The sequence below is a fragment of the Neopelma chrysocephalum genome, unplaced genomic scaffold (assembly GCF_003984885.1).
Source record: "Neopelma chrysocephalum unplaced genomic scaffold, ASM398488v2 Primary Assembly neopelma1_82, whole genome shotgun sequence".
NCBI classification, from domain to species: domain Eukaryota; kingdom Metazoa; phylum Chordata; class Aves; order Passeriformes; family Pipridae; genus Neopelma; species Neopelma chrysocephalum.
In genome coordinates this window covers 1,088,928-1,110,188 of record NW_020897744.1, presented here as the reverse complement: position 1 = coordinate 1,110,188, position 21,261 = coordinate 1,088,928, and the positions used below count along the sequence as shown (strand labels likewise).

Below are 21,261 nucleotides of genomic sequence, written 5' to 3'. Positions count from 1 at the left end.
AGTTTCTATGCATTTCTGGTCTTGAAAGGAACCATCAATTGTTTTTGTTTGAAGACATTGAATATGAACTTGTTCCTACAGAGCTTTGTGCTGTAATTTATCAACAAGGCGCTGAAGCACAGACGTCAAATGAATACCAGATTTCAAATTATGATAAGCAATTGTGTTATCTCTGTGAATAGACATCAGTCTCTGCTGAGAAATCATCAATAATTCATTAAAAAAAAAAAGAGTACAGGGACATTTGGATAGGTCTTTGCAAACAACCAGCCCTGTGTGCTGTAATAATTCCTTTGAATTTAAACCCAAAAGATGCTTATTTCTCAAACAGGATCACGTGATCATGCCCAAGTCAAAGAGTGTGTTCCCTTGAGACCTAATTACCATTCACCCTTTGGGAGTTATGGAGGAACTTGGAATATTACCTGTTAGAGGTGTGCTGGGTCTGCCCATAGCTCAGTGGAGAACTCCCCTGGAGTGCTGAGCAGCCTGAACGGAGCCTGTCTTTGTGTCCTTTCCCTTTACCCACAACTTCTGCTTGGCATGGCCACAGTAGTGACCTCAGCACTTCCCTGGCATCTAAACTTACCTAATTTACCTTTGAAACTTGTATAAAGTAGGTCCATACTTAGACATTGAGGATGGGAAAAAAGGATTATGTCCATTCTGATTTTTCCTTTTGTGAAATATTTGAAGTGTATTTTATTGTTAATATTCCAGTCATTAACGTTTTCACCACTTCCTTTACCTCCTACCTACACCAAACCCTAAGATTTTAATTTCCAGTCTTAAAATACAACTCTCAGAATAGCCTGTGTTTCTTTACTATGAGGAGAGGGAGGAAGCTGCTGGTGTAAAAATTTCAGCTTGAGCTTCTCTGTCGTAGGTGGCTTTTCATTTGACAGTTAACATCCTGCTCGAGTCCATCTCTTTCCTAAATTGTAGGTTGTTACATTCCAATAAGCACACAGCATCTGTTCTCTGTAGAACATGATGTTGGAAGATGCTGATCATTTATCTAAGTGGGCTATTTTCAATTGAATCAGAGACGTCCATGCAGCCTAACAGCAATATTTCCCTCCTGTCTGTAACCGCCCATTATAGGAAGAGAAATTTATAAATAGTTATAAATGTCAGGATTTAGAGGCTCTGCTTCGAGACCTGGGGCTCTCCGGTCTTAACTTATCTCAGAATAATCTCAAAAATAAAAATTCTGTGCTCTACTTTGGAGAGCATGAAATCATTTGTGTTTACACAGTTTTTTCAATTACTTTGATGCTGTGATATAAAGGTCACTGATTGCCTCTAGTCATCACATGGCTTTTTCACTAATTGTGCACTCACGTCATTTTGTTCTGTGGGATCTTTCACTTTTTGATCCAGTCTCATTGCCCAGATGTTCATTTTATACAGTTATAACTTTACACAAAGGGCATCCTCTGTTCCAGCAAACACACTGGTGGTTGTTCCCAGCTGGGAACTCGTGCACAGCAGCTCACCTGCTTCCACCATCAGCCTACCGACCTTTGGGCTGATTTGATGTAAAATCATTCACTGGGGATAAGGAGGAGAAAATATGCAAAAATGTTTCCTGGTCCTTAGCCTTGGACTGATTAGGGTGGTGCTGCAGGACGAAAAGACAGTAAGAAATGGGAAAACTCTTTAATTTTGACCCTTTTGGTGTATGGTGGGGTGGAAAATCACATCAGCACCTTGAAAGTTTTGCTCTAGTGTCTTGGAATGAATTGATGGAGACCTAAACATCTCCAAGAAGGAACCCTATGGCCCACTCCCATAAAGGCTTCATGTCAAGGCAGAGATGGAGCCTGATAGTTCCAAGGGGGTGACTGTCAGGTATCCAGAGGCACCAGGGCCTGGGGATTTCCTGGCTCACAGATTCCAGGGGGGGTGGATCTCAAGGTTATCCCATAAAGTGCAGCCCATTTGCTGTTTGTTGAGCCACGTGGACATCACACAGACTGACTGTTTGGTTTAACTTAACCTTTAGAGCAGTCATGAGAGCTTAGTTCATGAGCAGGATGAATTATGTGGAAGGCTTTGAAGGAAGATTGTGCGAATGAAGGCACTGGCTGTTGCTGAAAGGCCTGTGGAAGATGAGCAGTGGAAAATTGGACAGGGATTGGGCAGTATATCATGTAAGGAGGGTATAACTTGGCAATATATATCTGTGAAGTTTTTTAAATCTCTACCTCGGCCAAAAGTGACCTTCCAAATGACAGGAATCTGGCCATCTTGAGCCCAAATGTTCCTAGAAAGACGACCCTGCAAAGTTGTCCTGGCTGCTGGCAGGGATTGCACTGCTGGCAACGGGCACAGTGTTTTAAGGGCCAGGCTGAGGTGTAAGAGGAGCTACAGCCCAGAGCAGGCAGAGGAAGGGGCCTGGAGAGGAGCTGGCAGCAGGCAGTGATTTTTGACATGTCTCCCATTCAGCTCTAAGGCTGCTGGGCAAGACCTGCACAAGGTGGAATTGTGGTTTAATGTGCTGATACGATTTGCTGGGGCCCCCTTGTAGCTCCCTACAAAGGCCAGAATATCCAGGACATCCACTGCATTCTTCCTGTGCAAACCTAGGGAAGGGGAACTGCAGATGCCACTGTCTGCTCTGTGTGCTCAGCATGGCAAGGAGGAAAGCAAGGGATTGAGATGGAGAAAACCAGGAGTGGATGGATAAATAGAAAGGTACAAAGTTTTGTTTTCCAAACACGATGTTTCCCACAACTGGTCCTGCTGGAATTGGTGAGCCGAGACAGACCCTTCTCCACACTGCAGCAACTGCAGCACCACAGTTCTCCATTTCCCTCTCTCGAGGCTACAGATCTCCTGGCACAGCTGTAAATTCCCTGTACAGTGCACAGCATGGCTTTTACTGAAAATTGCTGGGAAAACAACTCTTCTGGAGCTTTATTCCATTCAAAGTACATTTATTATTTTTTTTTGCTGCTTCTGTGCATCTCCCCATTTTCCCCTGCATCCAAGCAGCCACCTGCATTTAGTATCAGGCACGTGGAATGCCCATAAAGTTTCCTTCCAGACTGGAATAGCTTGGTGGAAATGAGGCCAAGTGCCCAAAACCCCTCTGCCCTTGCCACCAGCCCCCTCCAGCAGCGTGACCTGGGAGGCCTCCGGTGCAGGATTTATATCTTGATCTGTGGCAGTGACTGACAGCAGCAACAAGGAGCTCTCTAGGGCAGAGGACGGGGAGGGCCGTGGGGAGCTGTGTCTCCTGGGACAAGCTCCAGTCTGCTCCAGGGAATGTGCTAATTTTCACTCCTTTACAGTCCTTTATCTCAGCCCTTCGACCTTGAGCTCAGAGGCATTATCAGCCTTAGCCAGGAAGGCAGGGGGGAGTTAACCATTTAAGTGCTGATGTTTCTGATACGAATCCCTGAAGGTAAAAACACGATGAATGCAGCTTGTTTCAGTAGTGCAGCATTGTCAGTGGACCGTTCAGGTCTGCTGAGAGCTGGTTTATGATGTTAGGAATAATATTTTAAACTGAATAGATGCTTTTTTGAACTACATCAGTTTTCAAAGTTTGTATGTCCCTACAAAGTTCCTTGGGCGTGTAGAGACCTCCTGTAAGACTGTGTCCTGTGGGCATTGCTGCATGGGGTGAAGAGACTTGGGTTTCTTTGTCCCCTTTTCATCCTTATCTGGACCCAGTTATTGATATCCAGAGCGCAGGTGGAGTATTACTGCTCTCCTGCTCTCTGTGGGTCCCTGCTATCATGGTAACACACCTTCAACTTTATAAAGTATTATACAAACTCTTACCATTAAAAAAAAAGTCATTTCCTGGAGCAGTCTGGATGAATGTATTGCCAGTTCTGCTGCTGACTCCTTGGGGTGACTCTGGGTTTGTCATTTAACTGTGAGTAACTTTTCCTGTTTGCAAAATGAGCTGAAAATACTTCCATGGGCCATCGTGGCTACTAATGAGTTATGAATGTGCTTATGTACATGTGGGTCTTGTTTGGCAAGATCAGCTTCTCTTCTGTACCTGACAAATATTAGGCAAGAAAAATATTTCCTTCTCCTTACTGGGGGTGAGTGGTCTCTCCACGAGCAGCAGTAAGTGGATAGAAGCAGGATTTTTTGTGGAATATTCCTGCTTAATCAGTTCAGTGTTCATGGAGTTAATTTGCTCATGCCTTCAGATTGTTTTGTTTCCAGGGATTCTAAACCGTTGCCTCCAGCTGTTCATTTCCATTGACGAGGATGATCTTTATCTGTCTAAACTAGTTAAAACCTGCTCCACTACCCAGCAGCCTTTTTGGAGACAGCCCAATAAAGCTGAGTGCGGTGGCTATGACACCAAAGCCTCCTGGACATCATAAATTCCAAGCCCTACTTTTTTTTCCTGACCTCTCCCTGTTGGAGCACCCCTCCTGTTTTAATGAGACCCTTCACTTCCTCCTCGGCTCCATTTAACCCCCATCCAGAAAGGGCAACGATATTTGCATTGTAAATAACCAGTGCAGAATCCCCTTTACACTAATTTACTGCTTTCATATTATCAGATTAAGCCCTAACATACCTTGAAGGTGCCATTTGAACAACTGAAGCACTTGGACTCTGCTCTGTGTGTGTGTTCCTTGGGATGTTTCACTTGAAGCGTATTTTTAAATGTGCTCTGTTCAGGGCTTGCTGTGACATGCTGGGACTTGTCATATCTTCGGGGTCAACAGGGCCACTTCATCTTCAAACAGGAGATGTAAAAGTTTGTGTCTGAGCAGATGAGATGCAGGTTTGTTAAGCTGATGAGACAGCCACCAGATGGACCAGGGAATGTTTCCAGTGATGACACTCAGGTGTTGTGTACATCAGTCAAAGGTGTTGTCTGTACAAGAGGGAATTGGGAACAACACGGAACTTTCTGTAGCTGTGATGTAGCTGGAACGTGTGCTCTGGTGTAGGAACACCCTCCCTTCTGCTGGGGTCTCTAATTCACATTATTTTGGCCTGAGCTGAACAGGAGCATGTAACACAACAGGGAAAAACCGATGGTCAGTTTGTACTTCAGGATCATCCTTCTACTCTGACTACTGTTAACAGCAGTGGGAAAATTTGTGCCCAGAAAACCTCTCATGAAGACCCAGGCTGAGCTTTACTGTGGAATGTGCCAAGGAGACATTTTCCCGTTGTCTTGTTGCAGATGTTGCCGTCCTTGCTGTCTGGGGAGTCAGCAAGGCCTGAGGAGTTGGGATGTACCTCCCCTGCTCCGTGCTGCAAACAGCTGGATCGGTTCAGTTCCAGGCCCGTGTGTCTGGGAGAATGCTGTGTAGTCACTTTTCTGCTAAACCACCTCACAGCAATTACCAGACTTCCAGAGGAGGGAAAGGTCTGAGAAAAAGACCCGTTTAACATGTCATTATTGGTCTTTAGCAGCTGTGTGTTATCCTATTGTTACTAATAACCTTTGTAACTTTGCAGCAATGTTTTCTTGGCATCGTTCAGACATAATGACTGGGGGGTCAAATTCAGCTCTCAGTTGTGTAAATATGGAATGTTCTCTTGGCTGTCTGGTGCTATTTTGCATTTGGCTCATGGTTCCTGCCCCTAGAATCCTGCAATCCAAAATACCCAGGCAGGGAGTTCAGTCACAGTATGCTCTGCATACCAACTGGGTATGCAAAGCACAAAATAAACAGATGAAGAACTACTATCAAATCCAAGCCATATAATTATGTCTCTGTTGTCCTCTGGTTGTGGTTAATGGATTTTTCCTGAATAAAGGAGAGCAGGAGTTTGATTGGTACTTTTCCTGTGTAATTCACCAGTAGACTATGGTTGTGAAGTCTTTCAGAAAAATATGACTTACAAGGGGTTTTAAATAAAGAAATAATTTTAAAAATAAAGTTGAAAATAAAGAAATATGTTTGGGAATCAGGAACAAGAGTTGACAAAATAGATGTTGCTTGAAGTAAAGCAGTTGGAAAACCTTAATGGTAAGAGGAAAGGGAGACCTTGGCAAATCCATGAGGAGGGTGTTGGAACTGCTGTTTTCCTTTCAACTCTCCGATATCCAGTGCTGTGAGACATAAGGTTCAGAGGGTTTTTATGGTAAATAAATTTATCTCGATTTCATTCTCTTATAAGGGGATCTCTCTTTTCTAGTATGGCCTGTACAAAGTTCTCAGCAGTGAAGTGACTAATTGCACTTCTCATTTTCAGGGATCTTCCAGATAATCCTGCTGTGGAATGGGACACACATCTCCTCGCCACCATTGTGCTGGAGCACGTAGAGTCCAAGAACATCAACCTGGTAATGTGAAACTTCCTACAGCACAGGCCACAGCACTTCTGAGCTGCTGTTCTGGGCTTTTCCCTTCCCTCTGGAAGCTTTCTCTGGAGTCTTTGAGTTCAGGATGTGTCTTTTCTCTCTGGAGATCTTTCCTTGCTTCCCAATGAGAAATGAACAGTAGCGGAATTTCGCTTTTTTAGCTCCTCAAGTGGTTTCTGTATTTTAAAGTAACCATATTGCCCCTTTTGCTGGGTTTAATTGATGAAGGGAGCCCATCTGGGGTTAAGGCTTATGTTTAGGCTTAGCTTTGAAGCCCACTGGCAGGTGTGTGTTAGAGAGCTCGATTAGCAGGGTTATAGGTCGGGATTGAAGAATATTAAACTGGGGAGATTTCCTAGCACTGGTATAGTTGGGGGTTTTTATCCCCCACAGAACAGGAATAAAGGCCTAAGCATGGAAAAGGTCGTGTTCTGTTCTCCTCTGTTGAACCTTACTTTGATCAGGCACTGACACACAGATTAGCAGCAAAATCACAAAACTCCTAAAGCCTTTCAGCATTTCACAAAACGAGAAACCACATCTCCTGTAGCGTGAAAGCCCCAATGAGCACAAACCCCAGCATCGTGCACCCAACTTTGTATTGATTGATTCTGAGGCTAATTTTCCATGAAATTCATTGCTGTGCACAGAGGCAAATGCAGTTTTCCTGGACTCCTTTTGTGCCTTTTGGCCCTGTGAACAGATAGGTTTTAATCTAATCTGAAAGCTCCTAACACAGGAGGGTTTGTATTGCATGTTTGTGACTCTCACGAGCACTAAGACAAGTGCACCAGAATCCCAGTAGAAATTCTGAAAACACTAGAACTCCTCTGGATGGTTGGGAAGGATTAGATCTTTGCCTCAGAGAAAATTAAACTCCAGCTGTTAGTGCTGGGGGAGGCAGCAGTTTGCCACTAACAGAGCATGAGATGAACACTGAAATGTGGGGTTTGCAAAGCAAACATGAAACATTCCTGATCACGGTGCTGTCCCTGCTGTGCTGCAACTCCAGCTGGAGGAAGGGGGAGGATGGGAGCTGATTCCCATCAGCTCTTCCCTGAGCAGCACAGAGGATAAATTACTGCAGCAGGACATCAGCAGTACCAAAGGCAGCTGAAGCAGCTTCTCAGGGCTGGTGATAATGAAACACAGATTATTTCGAGTGTCCCGAGTAATCACAAAGGTCTCAGATGTTTGCTGCAATACCATTCATTTAGGAGCAGACCTAGTTTGCCAACAACAGCAAGAGAAGCACCTAATTACCTCTGTTGAACATTCTGCAATTTAAAAACTTCAGAGCTTGCTATCCGTGAGCTCCTCTTGGAGCACCTGCTGTCCTAAAACAACGGCCTTGCCTTGAAAGGTAAACTGAGCCCATTTTTCACTAATGTTGAAATTGATAAAATTGGCTAAACATGTTCAAAGAGCTTTGTCAAAACATAAACTGGTGGGGTTTCAAGCACAACAGACCAGCTCAGTGGAATCAACACGATTGAAAAACGTGTGTTGTTGTAGCTATCCCAGTGGGAAAACTTCCCCCAGTTCTCCCAGTAGTCATAACATCAACAGTGGTATCTTTATTTGCAGAATATGTGGGTCACCAATATGTGGCAGTGGAGAAGGGGCTGCACTTCCAGCGTATCTGAAAGGAAGGATTGCAAAACAAGGAGTCCCATCTTGTGGGGGTACTGTCGTTCCATTGCAGAGTTAATTTGCTCAATTGCCCTGGAAGTCCATGAGTAGCTCAATCTTTTTGAGAGTACAGGGACATGTTTCATCCAAGCTCTACATTAAATAGTGCACCCACAGAAATTAACGGTTGGTGCACTCAAAGCCAAAACTAATTTATAGACTTTGGAAATTATTTCCTGCCTGCTGGATTTACAAGCAAAAGTCAGTGTTGCAGGGAGAGGCAGCCAAGGCTCCTCTGTCTCCATCCAGATTAGAAAGTATTTGGTGTGTAAAAAAGGTTACAGAGTATTGTGTGAGTCCCAGGCAGGCTCTTGTTGCTCCTAAATCAGATACAAGAGACATTTCCAAAAGCAGGAGAGATTTAAAGGGAGTTTGAATATCACTGGCCTCTGTGACTGTAAGGGCCTATGGAATGATGCTCAGAGGAAGGCCACGAGAAATGGAATTGCTTACTGTGGCATTTTAGGGGATGGTCCTTCTCAAAAAGGAAAGAGACCTTTCTCTCCCCCCAGCAGATGTTTGCTCTGTTGGAAGCACTGTGTGACACCAGGAAGAGGAGGGAGACCCACAGCTTTGAGTGCTTTTTTCCTCCTATGCACATGGTGTGAGGAGGGATCATGGACTCCAGAACTCTCAGGAGTTTTCTCTTCTGCTGGTAATTGAGTAATTTCCTCTGTGCTCTCCCCTCTCCGGAAGGGATTTCTGGACCTGTTTGTCTTGGCTGCTGCTCTGGCTTCCACTAGTGAAAGCTCCATTTCCTGAATACCAAGGTCACCCAGAAGAAAAACCAGCAACACCAACGGCAGCAGCTCCCATTTCAGAACAGGTGTGGGGAGGGAACTCCCTCTTGCCCTAAAGATTTCATTGAGCAACAATTTCTACGTGGAGTATATTTATTATCCCAGAACTGGCTAAGCCTGTTTTTAACCCAGACAGTTTCAAGATGTTCAAGTTTTCTCATCCTGTCCTGATTGTTTGCTTGATTTCCTCATCAGCCTGGTTCAGGTTAGGAGTTAAAGCCAGCACAGCACTGAGCTGCACCGTGTGGAAGGAGCAAATGCTCCCGTGTGAAAATATCTGCAGCATGTGAGAAAGAAATTCAGATCCATTATCAGTGAAATGAATCCCTGAAACCAGAGGAATATATTTACATGTGATTGCTGCCTGCTTGAAGGCACGAGCAGCACAGTGGTGCTGTGGAAACAGTGCCCTGTATAGACAACACACTTAGAAGCTGCACTCTGGGCCGGGGGGAACATCTCTACTGTGTGCTGAGAGGGATCTCTGAAGGGAAGAACCAGGATTTCAAAGGTGTTCTCTTTGCAGACAAAGCAAATGCCACCGTGGCCAGGTCTGTGTGCACATACCTTGGGAATTGTACTTACAAATTTGTTTATTTGAAGAAACAGGCAATTCAGGTGCAAATGTCCCAACAGTAAACTGGACAACAGCAACAGAAAATGAACTCTGTGCAATCTCTTCAGATAGTTCAGATGTTATGTAAGCTCAGCAGCACTAAGAACAGCAGCTTCTGTTTCAAAACACATGTGGAGAAGAAAAACCTCCAAAGGTGTTTCTGAACAGATAATTTCCATGTCAAGAATATTTCCTAACCCAGCCTTGTGCTCCCACAGTTGGTCTGAGCCAGTTTTGTCAAAACAACGATTAGTTTATTTAGTCTGCTCACTGTAGTCTCTTATCTCGGTCTTCTGGTTTGTTCCCTTGTGCCCTCCACAGAAGGAAAAAATGTGTGTTTTGGCTTGCCTGGGTTTTTAGCTTGGTTTCCTAAGGAAACAGGAATAATGCAATGGTATTTATACATGTGTGCACATGCAAGTTTCAAAAGACTTCAGAGCCCGTTGGCCAATTCCAACCGCAGGGTACTGGTCTTAAAAATGCTCTGCTTGTACAGGTTACGTGAAAATCAATGACCAGGCAGAAGAGACAGACCCTTTCTCCATCCTTATTTAGTGAAAAGGTTTAGTGCAAGTCCAGCCCTTATCAGACTCAGGCTGTTCTTCACCTGAATAGAAATTTATTCTGCCTGCAGTGAGTGGGGGACGTTGTCATCTCAGGAAAGTGCCACTCTAGGTAGGAGTGACTTCAGAGCATGTTTTTTCTTATCTGCAAAATACAGGGTGCTGTGCTCATTCCCTGAGCTGAATTTCTTAATGTCTTTCCCAGATGAGCTGCTCCAAAAGCTGGTATCCATAGGGAGGGCTGAGCACCAGGGCAGGCCCTGCCGAGCTCCTGGGGAACGCTGAGGTACAGCAGCCAAAGCTGAAGGCATCCTGTTTCTCTGTATAAAACAAGGGTTGGCCAGAAAATGCTTCTTTGTACCTGAATGAAACTGAATTTGGTCCCACCACTTCCTGCCAGCCAAGAGCAACCTGGGCTGCTTGGTGGCAGCATCTTTACAGCCACTGGGCAACGTGGAAAGTCTGACTGTGGACTTGTTCGGGGGGGGGGGGTGGTTTTAAAGCAGGCTTGTCTGAAGGTTGTGGGTTTTGAAGTGTTTCTGATCGCTGTCTCTGTGCTTCCTCTCCCTCTTTAACAATGTCCTCTGTGTGGGGAGGGCCTGACAGAGGGTGGAGGAGCAAGTTGCAGGACGGGCGCGGTGACTTTTGGCCTTCCCTTGATCTCTAACCCAGTGCCCCAGGCCCTGCACATAAAATAGATTTTGAGAAGGGAGCTGTGCTGAGTGAGCCAGGTAGTGCCATTTCCTTCCCTGAAGAGAGAACAAGCTGGCAAGGGAGCAGACATTGGTTGAAATGTGGGGAGTCTATGATTTCTCCCTGGTCCCAGAGAAGGGAGCTGTGGAGAGCTCTGCTGCTGGGCCTCTCCCAGAGCAAAGACTGAACGTTGGACTGGCCAGGGACTGTCACTGTCACCACCTGGAAGGAGAACCAGCACACATTCCCTGTCTGCTCTGCACTTTGTGCTGCCTGTTTGGCTGCTAGGTTGGAAGTGGGAGCCTTTAAATACCCACTGCCCAGCACCACAGAGTGAGTGAGCCCTTAGGGTGGTGCTTCACCCCTGACACATCATTGGCTGGTCTGAGGGCAGGGAGCCAGGGGTGTTCTGTGCTCTGGACAGTGGTTAGTGCTGTGTTCACACATTACTTCTGCATTATGAAGCTCCCATTTGTACAAAAGTGCAGTCAGCTGATTCTTTAAAAAGGCTTATTCTCATATCAGATTATTTTATCACTGTGTTATCCTCTGGTGAAGCCTCTTTACAACCAGGACAGTTGTACATGATTGTGAGGCTCTTCTTGCAGCAATGTGTCCTGATCCACAGCACAGCAAACTATAGTTTCACCCTGTCATTCTAGGATGTTCTCAGATCCAGGAGAGAGTGATTCATAGAGCTGGACCTCTCGGGTCAGGAACATGTTTGCAACAGATCATTTTGAAAGTGACCTTTTGGCCTGGTAATAAGTAACAAGTGCATCCTGCCAGTGGGAACATGATCTTTGTCATCTTTCTGTTGTTCAAGCTGTTAGACTGTGTAGTCATCTAGTTCCAGAGTGGCTTGTTTGTTTAGTTGTATTTCTGTGGCATGATGAGTTCACACACAAGGCCTCTTTGTGCAACACAAAAACAACTCGTTAGTTACAATGGGCTGGGGCAGTGCTGTGTTAGATGTCAAAGCTGGGAACTGCACAGTCTCCTCCTCCTCCTAAATGGTTCTTGTTCTGTGGTTTATTGCAGGTGGTGACCTTTGATGCGGGAGGAGTGAGTGGCCACGCAAACCACAGCTCTCTTTACTCTGCTGTCAGGTACAGAGTGCTCTGACTGCAGCCTCACCTGGGAGTTACACAGTGAACGAGGTGCTTGTGTGAGAGCAGAACCAAAACCAGCACTGACTTCACTGCTGTAACTGAGTGCCAGGCTGTGCCCCACAGCCTGTTTGGAGAAACTGCCACAGCTCTGTAAATAACCAAAGCATCTTTTAGTGTTCCATCAGCTGGTGCTTTGCCAGGCTCCTTTTCACTGGGCCCTCTTTGCTCTTCCTGTCCTTGATCCCACTAAATATGCCACAGATCACTTTGCACTTCTGGTTTGAGGAGGGTGTGTGAATAGCTGATGCCTGAGCTGTTGGTAGTCGGGTTTTGGAAAATTCTGCACCACCATTCCAGGGGATGTTGCCATCCTGTCCAGGTCCCTGAATTTACCTCTCTGACCCAAGGAAGTTGCTCTTTCACTGGAGCTGTCCCTGTTTACCACTCTTAGGAAGAGTCAATTAGTTCCTTCACCATTTTATTCCTTACATTATGGGACCCTCTGTCCCTGTGCTGTGGGGAGGTTGCTAGACAGAAGGCCTTGTATTAAAATCACCCAAATTTTGCTGGCAAGACAGTTACTGTATTTTACTTTAACCTTCTGCTCATTCAGACCTCACTGTGTCCTAGAGAGATCTCCAGAGCTGCCCCTGCCTTTCCCAGGCATGAGAAGAACTCTTTGCAAGTATAGGTTGTATTTATAGCACCCATTTGTTTTCTAAATCATCTGTGCCATTCAAATAACTCTTCTGGCTCTCCGTGCTGACAACATCCCAGTGATTTGCCTTTCTCACTTGCCTAGAAAAAGCTGCAGTGCCACAGAACCTGTACTGGGACCTACTGAGCTCCTCTGGGAAGATGCTGAAAACCTTTGATGCTGGAATTCAGCATTAGAGGGGATCATGGCTGTTCCCAGCAACTTCTGGACTAGCCTAAAAGACGGAGAGGGGGTGGAGTTAAAGCAAACTGTGTTTGTTTGGGCTGAGTGGGGAGATGCTTTCTGGCACAGCTAATTGAGGAGTGAGTGAGGAGCAGAGGTTGATGACCCAGAAGCAGAGGTTGATGACCCAGGAGCAGAGGTTGATGCTCACACCATTGGCACAGAGGGACTGAAGAGCTTCCAGCTGCCTGGGCCTCTGTTTGCTCAGTCGATTGCTGTAGGACCTGCAAATAGGAATGGAGGGCGGGTTGTTGTTTGTGTGTCCCCCTACATCCTGAAGAGATCATGGGAAAACCAGCTGGCAGCTGAGTTATGTAGGAGAAAGTTAAGGAAAGCTCTTGATTTTGATCTTGTCCTACTTTGTGGTTGTGCAGAAATTACTTTCCTACCTTTGTGCTTTAGGTTTCCTGTGGGTGTGGGGGGGATTTAACCCTCTTCTCATCTCAGAGCATGTTACTGGAAACATTCATTGTCTGCAAGCCCCTTGAACTCAGACCTTTGCCTTAGTCCTTAGCTACAGCAGTCCTGGGCTGATGAGATCCATGCTGATAGGGACACCAGAGCATGAGCAGTTCTCATTAACTAAGGGCTGCTTTGTGTCTTGTCTCTGTTCCAGTCCTGAATCAGCAGAAATAACCATGGTAGCCCTGTCATCTGCATGTGGCAGGAGTGACGCTGTGGCCACCGAAAGGTTAAGTTTATTTTTAGTGGCTTGTTTGCCCTCATTATTTTTCAGTTTGTGTTATGGAGGAAGTAGAGCGTGACTGTATCACTCCTGACTCGCTGTGCCCTGGTGAGGTCTCACATGTTGGCCAGTACAGGCAGCACTGGGAGCACAAGCTGAGCCTTCTCCCATCCCCCTGTGCCAGCAGAGCTCTGCAGAGCCCCGGGGGCCCCAGGGCTACATGGCAAGGAAAGGCAAATGAACTCTCCCCTCCAGGTATCATATGCAATGTGTTTATTAACCATCTTTAAACAAGGTGTGCAAGGTTCTGACTCCACTGTGGCTCTGAGTGGGAAAGATGAAGCAGAGGGCTGGTGCAGTGATCCTTGGCTCTTTTGGATTCTCCCAGTCCCTGGGAGATGGACTTGTGTCCACCACCCACAGGATTATGTCTGTAAGAGCAGGGGTAGAGCAGTCTGTGTGACCCCTCCCACAACTCCTCGCTTCAGGAGGTGCAAATTATTGAACAGCTTCAAGGAATAAAACAGTTCAAGCAATGGTCATAGCTGAGCAGATGCTCAGTATTGTCTGCTAAGGGCATAAATATTCTTTCCAGTGTCTGGAGCAGAGGTTATGTTCAAAAAAGCAGGAACTATTCAAAAGGAATGAGCCCTTTCCCTTGCAGCAACCTTCCTCCTGACAGCTTGCAGGAGTCCAGCTGCTGTGTGTGCCTGCCTGGCCTTCAGATCTGGGAGGAACTGGGAAATGCCAAGGTTCGAGGGTGGATTTGTTCTTCTGCAAGGGAAAAATAAGAAAAAACAGGGTGGGAGAGGAACACAAATTGCTGTTTGATTTCAGTCTCCCCTGGGAGTATTTCAGTTCTGGCTTCCAAACGGAAAAAGAGACCCAACCCAAACCCAAGAAAAACCCACAGTAGCAAAACAGGAGGAATTGGAAGCAATCCTCTGTAGCTCTGCTTTTTTCTTTGTCACCTTGATTTGGCAACATCATTCTCTCTTTTCCCCCAAAACAGGAGCTTTCCCTGTGGCCAAGAGAGGCTGGATCCTTTACACTCATCCACAAGGAAGAGCAGGGTTTGAGTGACATCCAGGTCACTTTACTGCTCCCTCAGTGTTTGGCCAGTCTGTAGGCAGTGTGGTAATAACCTTGGTAAAATACTATGTGACAGGAATATTGGAGAACCTCTCTTTTCCTGCACTTTGAAATGACAGTGTTTGCACTGGGATCACATGTAATATCAAGGGGGTTTAGTTTTGCATGAGTCACTGTGCATTTTGATTTTAAACAACCTCTGTTACCCAGGAGCCTGGCAAATGGGGGGCTGTTGGGTTTGTTGTTTGCTTGATTGCTTAGGATGGAATCATCTTTGTGAGGAGGAGGAAGGACTGTACCACTTGTTTTCTTCAGTGAGCTATCAAATCCATTTCATCCCAGCTAGAACAGAAAAAAAATAGTCTTGTCTGCTTAGGGCAGAGCAAACTGAGTGGAAAATAGGAGCTGCTATATTTAACTACTGTGCATTATGTTGTTATAGCAACTGCATCCATAAAACTTCTATCAATGATGCCATATAAAAAGCTACATCAAGGAATCATTAGCTGAGCCTATTCTCGTCAATTCCATTTGGAAAAACACCTCTCAGTCCTGCAGGATGTTTTTTAACATTCACCAGCTCAGTGGTAGGTTGTAAAAGAGGCTGTGCAGAGGTAATATTTGGGAGCTTTGTGCTTTATCACTCTGGAGCTGATTATGATGCAGCCTGAGTGCCACCGATGCCTTGTTGCACTGACATGTCACAGCCTGGCTATTGAATGCCCCATTTCTGAATGCCATGGGCATTGTGCAGAAGGGCTGCACTGAGGTTCCCTGAAAGAGGAGGGTTGGTTAAGTGCCAGTTTCAAATCCGTACATTGAAACAATGACCTGTCCAGCCAATCCCACAGACTCGGTGGGTACCGTTCCCAAAAAGCCACCAACTGCATCACAGCCCAACAAAGCACAGATCTGCTTGTGTGGGGTTTCCAAGGCCAGGTCTTAAAGGATGTGTTGAGCAGGGAGGAAGCTGGTTTTTGGGTGATTAGCTTGATAATAGTGAATGATATCCCATTTACCATTTTATTTGATGCTTTCTTACAGTGTGGGGCTGGAATGGGACTCTGATCTCTCCCTTCTTTCAGCAGCTGTCCCATGCATTCTATTGATCTTAGATGTCCCTGGGGATCTTAGGAGAGACAGAATTGTCCTCTGTTTATCCTTGGAGACTTCCCTCAGAGGACTCTGCCCTATGTCTGGTAATATCCCATAGGCTGGGTATGTTATCCTAGATTTTATCTAATTCCTTTATTACCCCCTCATTCCTTAATTTGACTAAGTTCATTCATCCCAGCCCCTTCCATGACACTGTTGAGAGCCATTAGGATTAAAGTTGAGCACAGGGCACCAGCATTGAAGGGATTCCCCCCAAAGCAGTTTTTTATTCCCAAGAAACAGCCTCAGGGGATGTCCTTCCAGCATCATTAGGCAGTGAGTGGAGCAGTGACACTGCACATTCTTCTCCCAGGCAGTGCAGGGCCCAAAGCACAGAGCCAGGGAACAGCTCTGGCAGCTGGAACATCTCGGAATTGCCACTGGCAGAACCATCTTTTGCCACTGCTACACATGAGTACAGAGAGTTTGGGCAGTGTTTTACAAACTGCATGTTGCTACATGGTGTAGTTCAGGGTGCATGGAAATAGAGCCAGAAAGTCCAGTTAGGGAGGGAGGAGGCATTCCAGATAGCAAACATTCAACATCTGGCAAGTATATCCTTCTAATATCTCTGTGACTCCGAGGAGACTGGCTGTTCTTCCTCCTTCACATCTGTTTCATCAGATTAATCAGGCAGATTAGAGTTTGGGATTCTAAATGGAGCCCCAGCACAGCTTTAAGACATCCATTCTTTCCATGCTCTCCAGAACTGTATTTCCCCAGTGCTCCACAGCAGCCAGTACAGTCAGTTCAGTGAAGGGTTTTGCCTTTGGCACAGGAGAGTGTTTGGAGAGTGAAGTCATTGAATTCAGTGAACAACTTCTCATCAAATAGAACATGGCCAAAACCATAACACACCCACCAGGGGATCAGCCCCAGAGTTCTGTGTTCCCCAGAGGAGCTCTGTGTTCCCCAAGACCAAGTTTTCAGCTCTATCTTGACTTGTTTCTTCTTGCCATCAAGTGGAGGTTTCACCGATTGGTGCCACACAGGAGCTGATCCACTCACTTTGCTCACATCTTTCCTGGAGGATGACTGAATAAAGGCAGGGAATTTGGGAGGAGCTCAGTCCTGAATTTGCAGGGTCAGGGCTGTTGGGCCATTTCAGTGGTTCTGCTGAGATGCAGCTGATGGCTGCAGACAGCAACAGCCTTCAAAGCAGCTGGTCCTTGAGGGAGGAGTCGGGGCTGAGTTCTTGCAGTGCAGAAATGGTTGGAGCCTTCAGATGTCTCGTGGCCTTTTGAAATTCTTCATTGCAGAGGGTCTCACATGGGGATCTGAACCTACCACAGGCACAACAGAGAGGGTGCAGTGAGAGGTGCCCTGTAATCACCAGCCTCTGGCACTTGGTGGGTGGGTGGGAACAAGCCACCTTAGGTCACTTCATGTTGAAAAAGAATTATAAAAAGTGTCTCGAGGGGGAAAAAAAAAACACCCACATGGAAAAAGCTCCTGAAAAAGAGCATGTTTGTGTTTGACTTTTGGGGATTTTATGCCAAACTCTTTCATTTCACCCAAACCACAGCAAGTCCAATCTGTGAAACAACATTCCCAAAATGGCAACGACTGAGAGCTGCAACCTCTCCCCTACTTGGAAGTGTCCCATGGAGACACTCCAGCAGGGTGGAGATGGGAGCGAGACGATGGATTTGGGAGAGGATTGGCTCATTTTGTGAACGTGTGCAGGAGGTAGAGTTTTGTGTTTCTCTCTCTCTCTCTCTCTGTAACCACAGAGTATCTCTCGCCTGAGAAATACAAATGAGCAAGGCTGCAATTCCTCTGCACATAGAGCTGGGTGGAGCCCACTCCCAGAGCTCTGCACTGAGCCTTGCGGAGTCCTGAAGCATTTGGATCAGGACAAAAAGGATGAGCAGAGAAGTAGTTTCTTCATGCCTGTTCTTCCAGATGAGTGGCAGGTCTGCTGGCAGCAGCTTTGAGGACCTTTCAGTAACCAAAATACAGTTTGTGTCTTCCTGAACCCTTATACAGCACAAACTCCTTAATTTGCTGCTGAATGAAACTTTCCTTCCCTGCTGAAGATGCTGCCTGTTCCTGCTGAAACGTTTCCATATGAACTGGATCTCTCACTCCTGTTTCTGGTGGCAGGAATGGTTATTATTAATTCCCTCTGGGAGCAGCTCAGTAAGTGCTTTGAAGGTGCCTCCATGGCAGAGCAGCACACCCAGAACAGACACTGGGCCTTCAGATAGTTTGCCAGATTTCACAACCACTCACTGCTTTATCTCTCCAAGCTTGTTCTATAAAGTTCCCACCCCGCCTGCTGTACCAAGTGCTGAATCACTTCTTTGGGTGGCCAGATTCTACTTGTGGGGGAAGAAACCTCTGGCAGAAGAGCAGAGCAGATATTAATGGCGATACTTAAACCTTCCTCCCTCCCCACTGCCCACAGAAAATTGCTGGTAATGTTTACAAGGCAACATTTAACGATCTTTGTCAGAGCAGTAAGACTTGAGTGGTGGGGTAGAAAGTGGCCAAGTCAGTATTCCAAGTCCATTGTTTAGTAGGAAATGGTATTGCTTGCAGAGCTTTGGCTCTGGAGCAGAGGAGAGCACTGGCAGGAGAATCTGTGTAAGGCATATGTTTTCTGATTGCTGTTTGAGTTCTGCCATGACCTGCATTTCTGGCTTGACTTTTGCTTCGAATTGTGTTGGATATTCATTACTCCGTGCTTCCTATTTTGTCTATGCCTGTGTAGTTAATCCTTTTCCTTGAACTTAACCAATAGCCAGAGATAATCCTAGTTTGAAGTGACTGGAGAAACACAGCAGTTTACATATAATGCATGTTTGATCCTGGTTGATTTACACATGAACTGGCACATTGTCCTTCGTTTAATACACCACTGTAAGGTGATAACAATCTCTTTACATATTACTCAGGGTTAAATAACTTTTTTTTTTTATATTTCCTTTCTCCTTTTGGCAAATGTTCCATTGTTTGGAATTTTTTTCCTCATGGAAGAGCATGCCTGGGACAGCCCTGAGTGCCATCTGCTGGAGACCTGCTGCCTCCCAGCCCTGCCATGGGCCAAATCCGGGGTGATGCAGATGGGAATGTCAGCACAACTGCTCCAAAGCCATGAGCCACGGGCTAGAGCAGGAAAACCAAGAGAATTAACAAGGAATTGAAGCTAATACCCTCTGATGGTTTCGCCATACCAGGATCATTTGCTTACACTTCTTGATGGAAGTGCCTTCACTGTTCACATCTCCCACACTGGTCCCCTCATCCTGTTTCCAAGGGAAGCACTTTTGCTACAGAGACTGTCCAGAACAAAGTCATGAAGGGATCAAAGTCTCAGTGAGCAAAAAGCCAGAGCAGCTCCTCAGATGTCCCAGTGCCAGTGTGAGTTAGAAAACAAGAAGCTGGTCCCAAAGAGGAGCTGCTGAGGCAATGTCCCTGGCCAGCAGACCCTGGGCTTTAAACAGCCAGTGCTCCCAGAGGTGAAGAGCCTTTGGCAGCCTCTTGCAGTTTCCCTTAGTGCAACTTGAGAAGTTTGAGAGTGAATTGGATTTATAGAGCTTATTTGTGATGTGTCCCAGCAGCCAGGATGAGGAAAGTAATGGCAGAACAGTGTGGGCAGTGAGGCTTATCCCTGCCTGAGGTGTGCATCCAGTGTTGGCTCCTGAAGTTTCTCATAAGACTGGCCATTGTAAATGTGTGTGTGTGAAGAGAAAAGGGTTGGTTTAGTGTATAGAGTTTATACCTGTAAAATCAGGGTTTGGATAACTCCACTGAGTGTTCACCCACATGTATCTCTCCTTTCACAGGTACCTGCATTCAGAGGGGAAGTTACCTGAAGGTAGGTCACCTCACATCCCTGCCCTTGCAGGCACTGGGCAATTGTTTACATCAGTGTTCTGTCCAGGGTTCCAGCTGCCCAACTCACCCCTGCAATGCAAATGAAACCTGCAGCTCAACTCTTCCTTGCCCTTTTATCTCCCTGCAGTTTTTACCCACTTCTCTACAATCACTTTTCTGTCCTTAGGGGTTCTCCTGTCTTGATGCTGTGATTCAGCGTCTGCCCTTTTGCTGTCTTGGGTGAATATGAGTGTTATTTCCAGGTCTCTCAGCTTAATCACAGAGTTTTTGGTCATGTCTTACTTACAAGCCTGTTATTCTTTTCTGTGACAAAGGCCTCAGAAACCATTGCCAGCTTAGCCAAGAATGTTTGTGTGTACCAAGTTAAGCTTCCATCAAAATGTGCTCAGAAAGGTACCTGAAATCTGCAGTGGCACAGCAAGTTATTTTAATGGCTTCTTTCATCTACAAATGAGCAAGAATCCCTGAGAAACCCTCTGTACAAGTAGGGAAAGGAGAGAAACAAATTACAGAAGCAGGTTGCTCCTGACCCATTTTCTAGCTGCTGTCCCAGAGCAGAGCTGCAGCCCTTATCTCCAGCAAACAGTGCCTGACTCAGGGACAAATGTGAGGAACTAGTTTGGGCACAAAGCTGTCAGTCAGCTCTTTGGACAGAGCATGGGAAGGTGGCTCAACCAGGCCCACCCAGTCAACCTCCTGTTCCCTCAGCAGCCATCTGGGCTGTGTTCCTTTAATGCTAATTCCCAAATCATTGTAGGATTTGAATGAGTCACAGCAAATCAGTTTTAATTCTCTGCTAGCAGGAAGTTGCAGACCTAATGAGAGAGTGTGAGCCAAGATGGCAGAATGCCCTTTAGCTGAGTTCTGACTCCAGTCTCTTCAGCTCCCCAATTTATGAAAGAGCAGTATAATGCCAACTTCTTTCCTGGGACCTTTTCTTTGTTCAGCTTTGGGATGCAGCAGAGCTCTGTGTGCAGCACAAAGGACAAGGACCTGCAGTGGTTGATGTCACTGCTGGCTGTCAGGCCCCATCTACACTGAGCCACTTTCATGTGCTATTCATGCAGGTCTGTTAGATTCACTATGGTCCTGAATATGGGCTGAGCCTCAAATTCATTCAGGTTTGAAACAGAACCCATGTCTAGAGAACACTTCCATTTCTCCAGCAGCATCAAGAGACTCCCGGAGCTGTGTGAAAGCCTTGCTGCTCTGATTACATCACATCTGACATGACCTACAAACACCAAAGGAACGGGGAGCTCCCATGCTGCTGCTTACGCTAAGCCTTTCCAAATATAGTTCCAGTCTCATTGAAATTCCCAGTATTTATAATTTGATCTGGCAGGCGTGCAGGGCTGTGCATCAGAGGGGCTTAATGAAACAAGAGTGATGCTGGGATTGAGGCTGTCTGGATAGAGCTGAAAGGCATGTTCAGGCCATGGAAATTTGCTGCTCTGCTGTTGGTAAGAGGGAACTATGTGTGGGTGAACCTGTGTAAGCCCATGTGATCAGGGAATCCACAGAAAATCTCTCTGCAAATGCAAAAGCCAGCTAAGCCTTGCATTGCCTCAGTGATATGCAAATGAGCACCCTAAATATCCTGCTTTGCTTTCTAATGCCTTTAGCCAGCATAAACACAACAGGCTTTTTATAATCTGTAATCAAGTTCTCCAACCCGGGCACAAGAACTTGGGCTTGTCTCAGGAAGTCAAGACTGGATGTGCTTCCACCCCTGCCACTGGCCCCTTCCAGCTATAACCAGTGCT

General features: G+C 46.1%; 1 protein-coding gene across 2 annotated transcripts in view; it reads left to right on the top strand.

Moving 5' to 3' along the window:
* Positions 1-21,261, top strand: part of PIGL (phosphatidylinositol glycan anchor biosynthesis class L) — a 57,524-nt gene that overhangs the window by 30,438 nt on the left and 5,825 nt on the right. For both annotated transcript variants that reach the window (XM_027691168.1, XM_027691167.1), the window contains exons 3-5: positions 6,196-6,286; positions 11,710-11,777; positions 19,444-19,475. In XM_027691168.1, the coding sequence (XP_027546969.1) occupies positions 6,196-6,286; positions 11,710-11,777; positions 19,444-19,475 (191 nt within the window). The remainder of the gene's footprint in view (positions 1-6,195; positions 6,287-11,709; positions 11,778-19,443; positions 19,476-21,261) is intronic.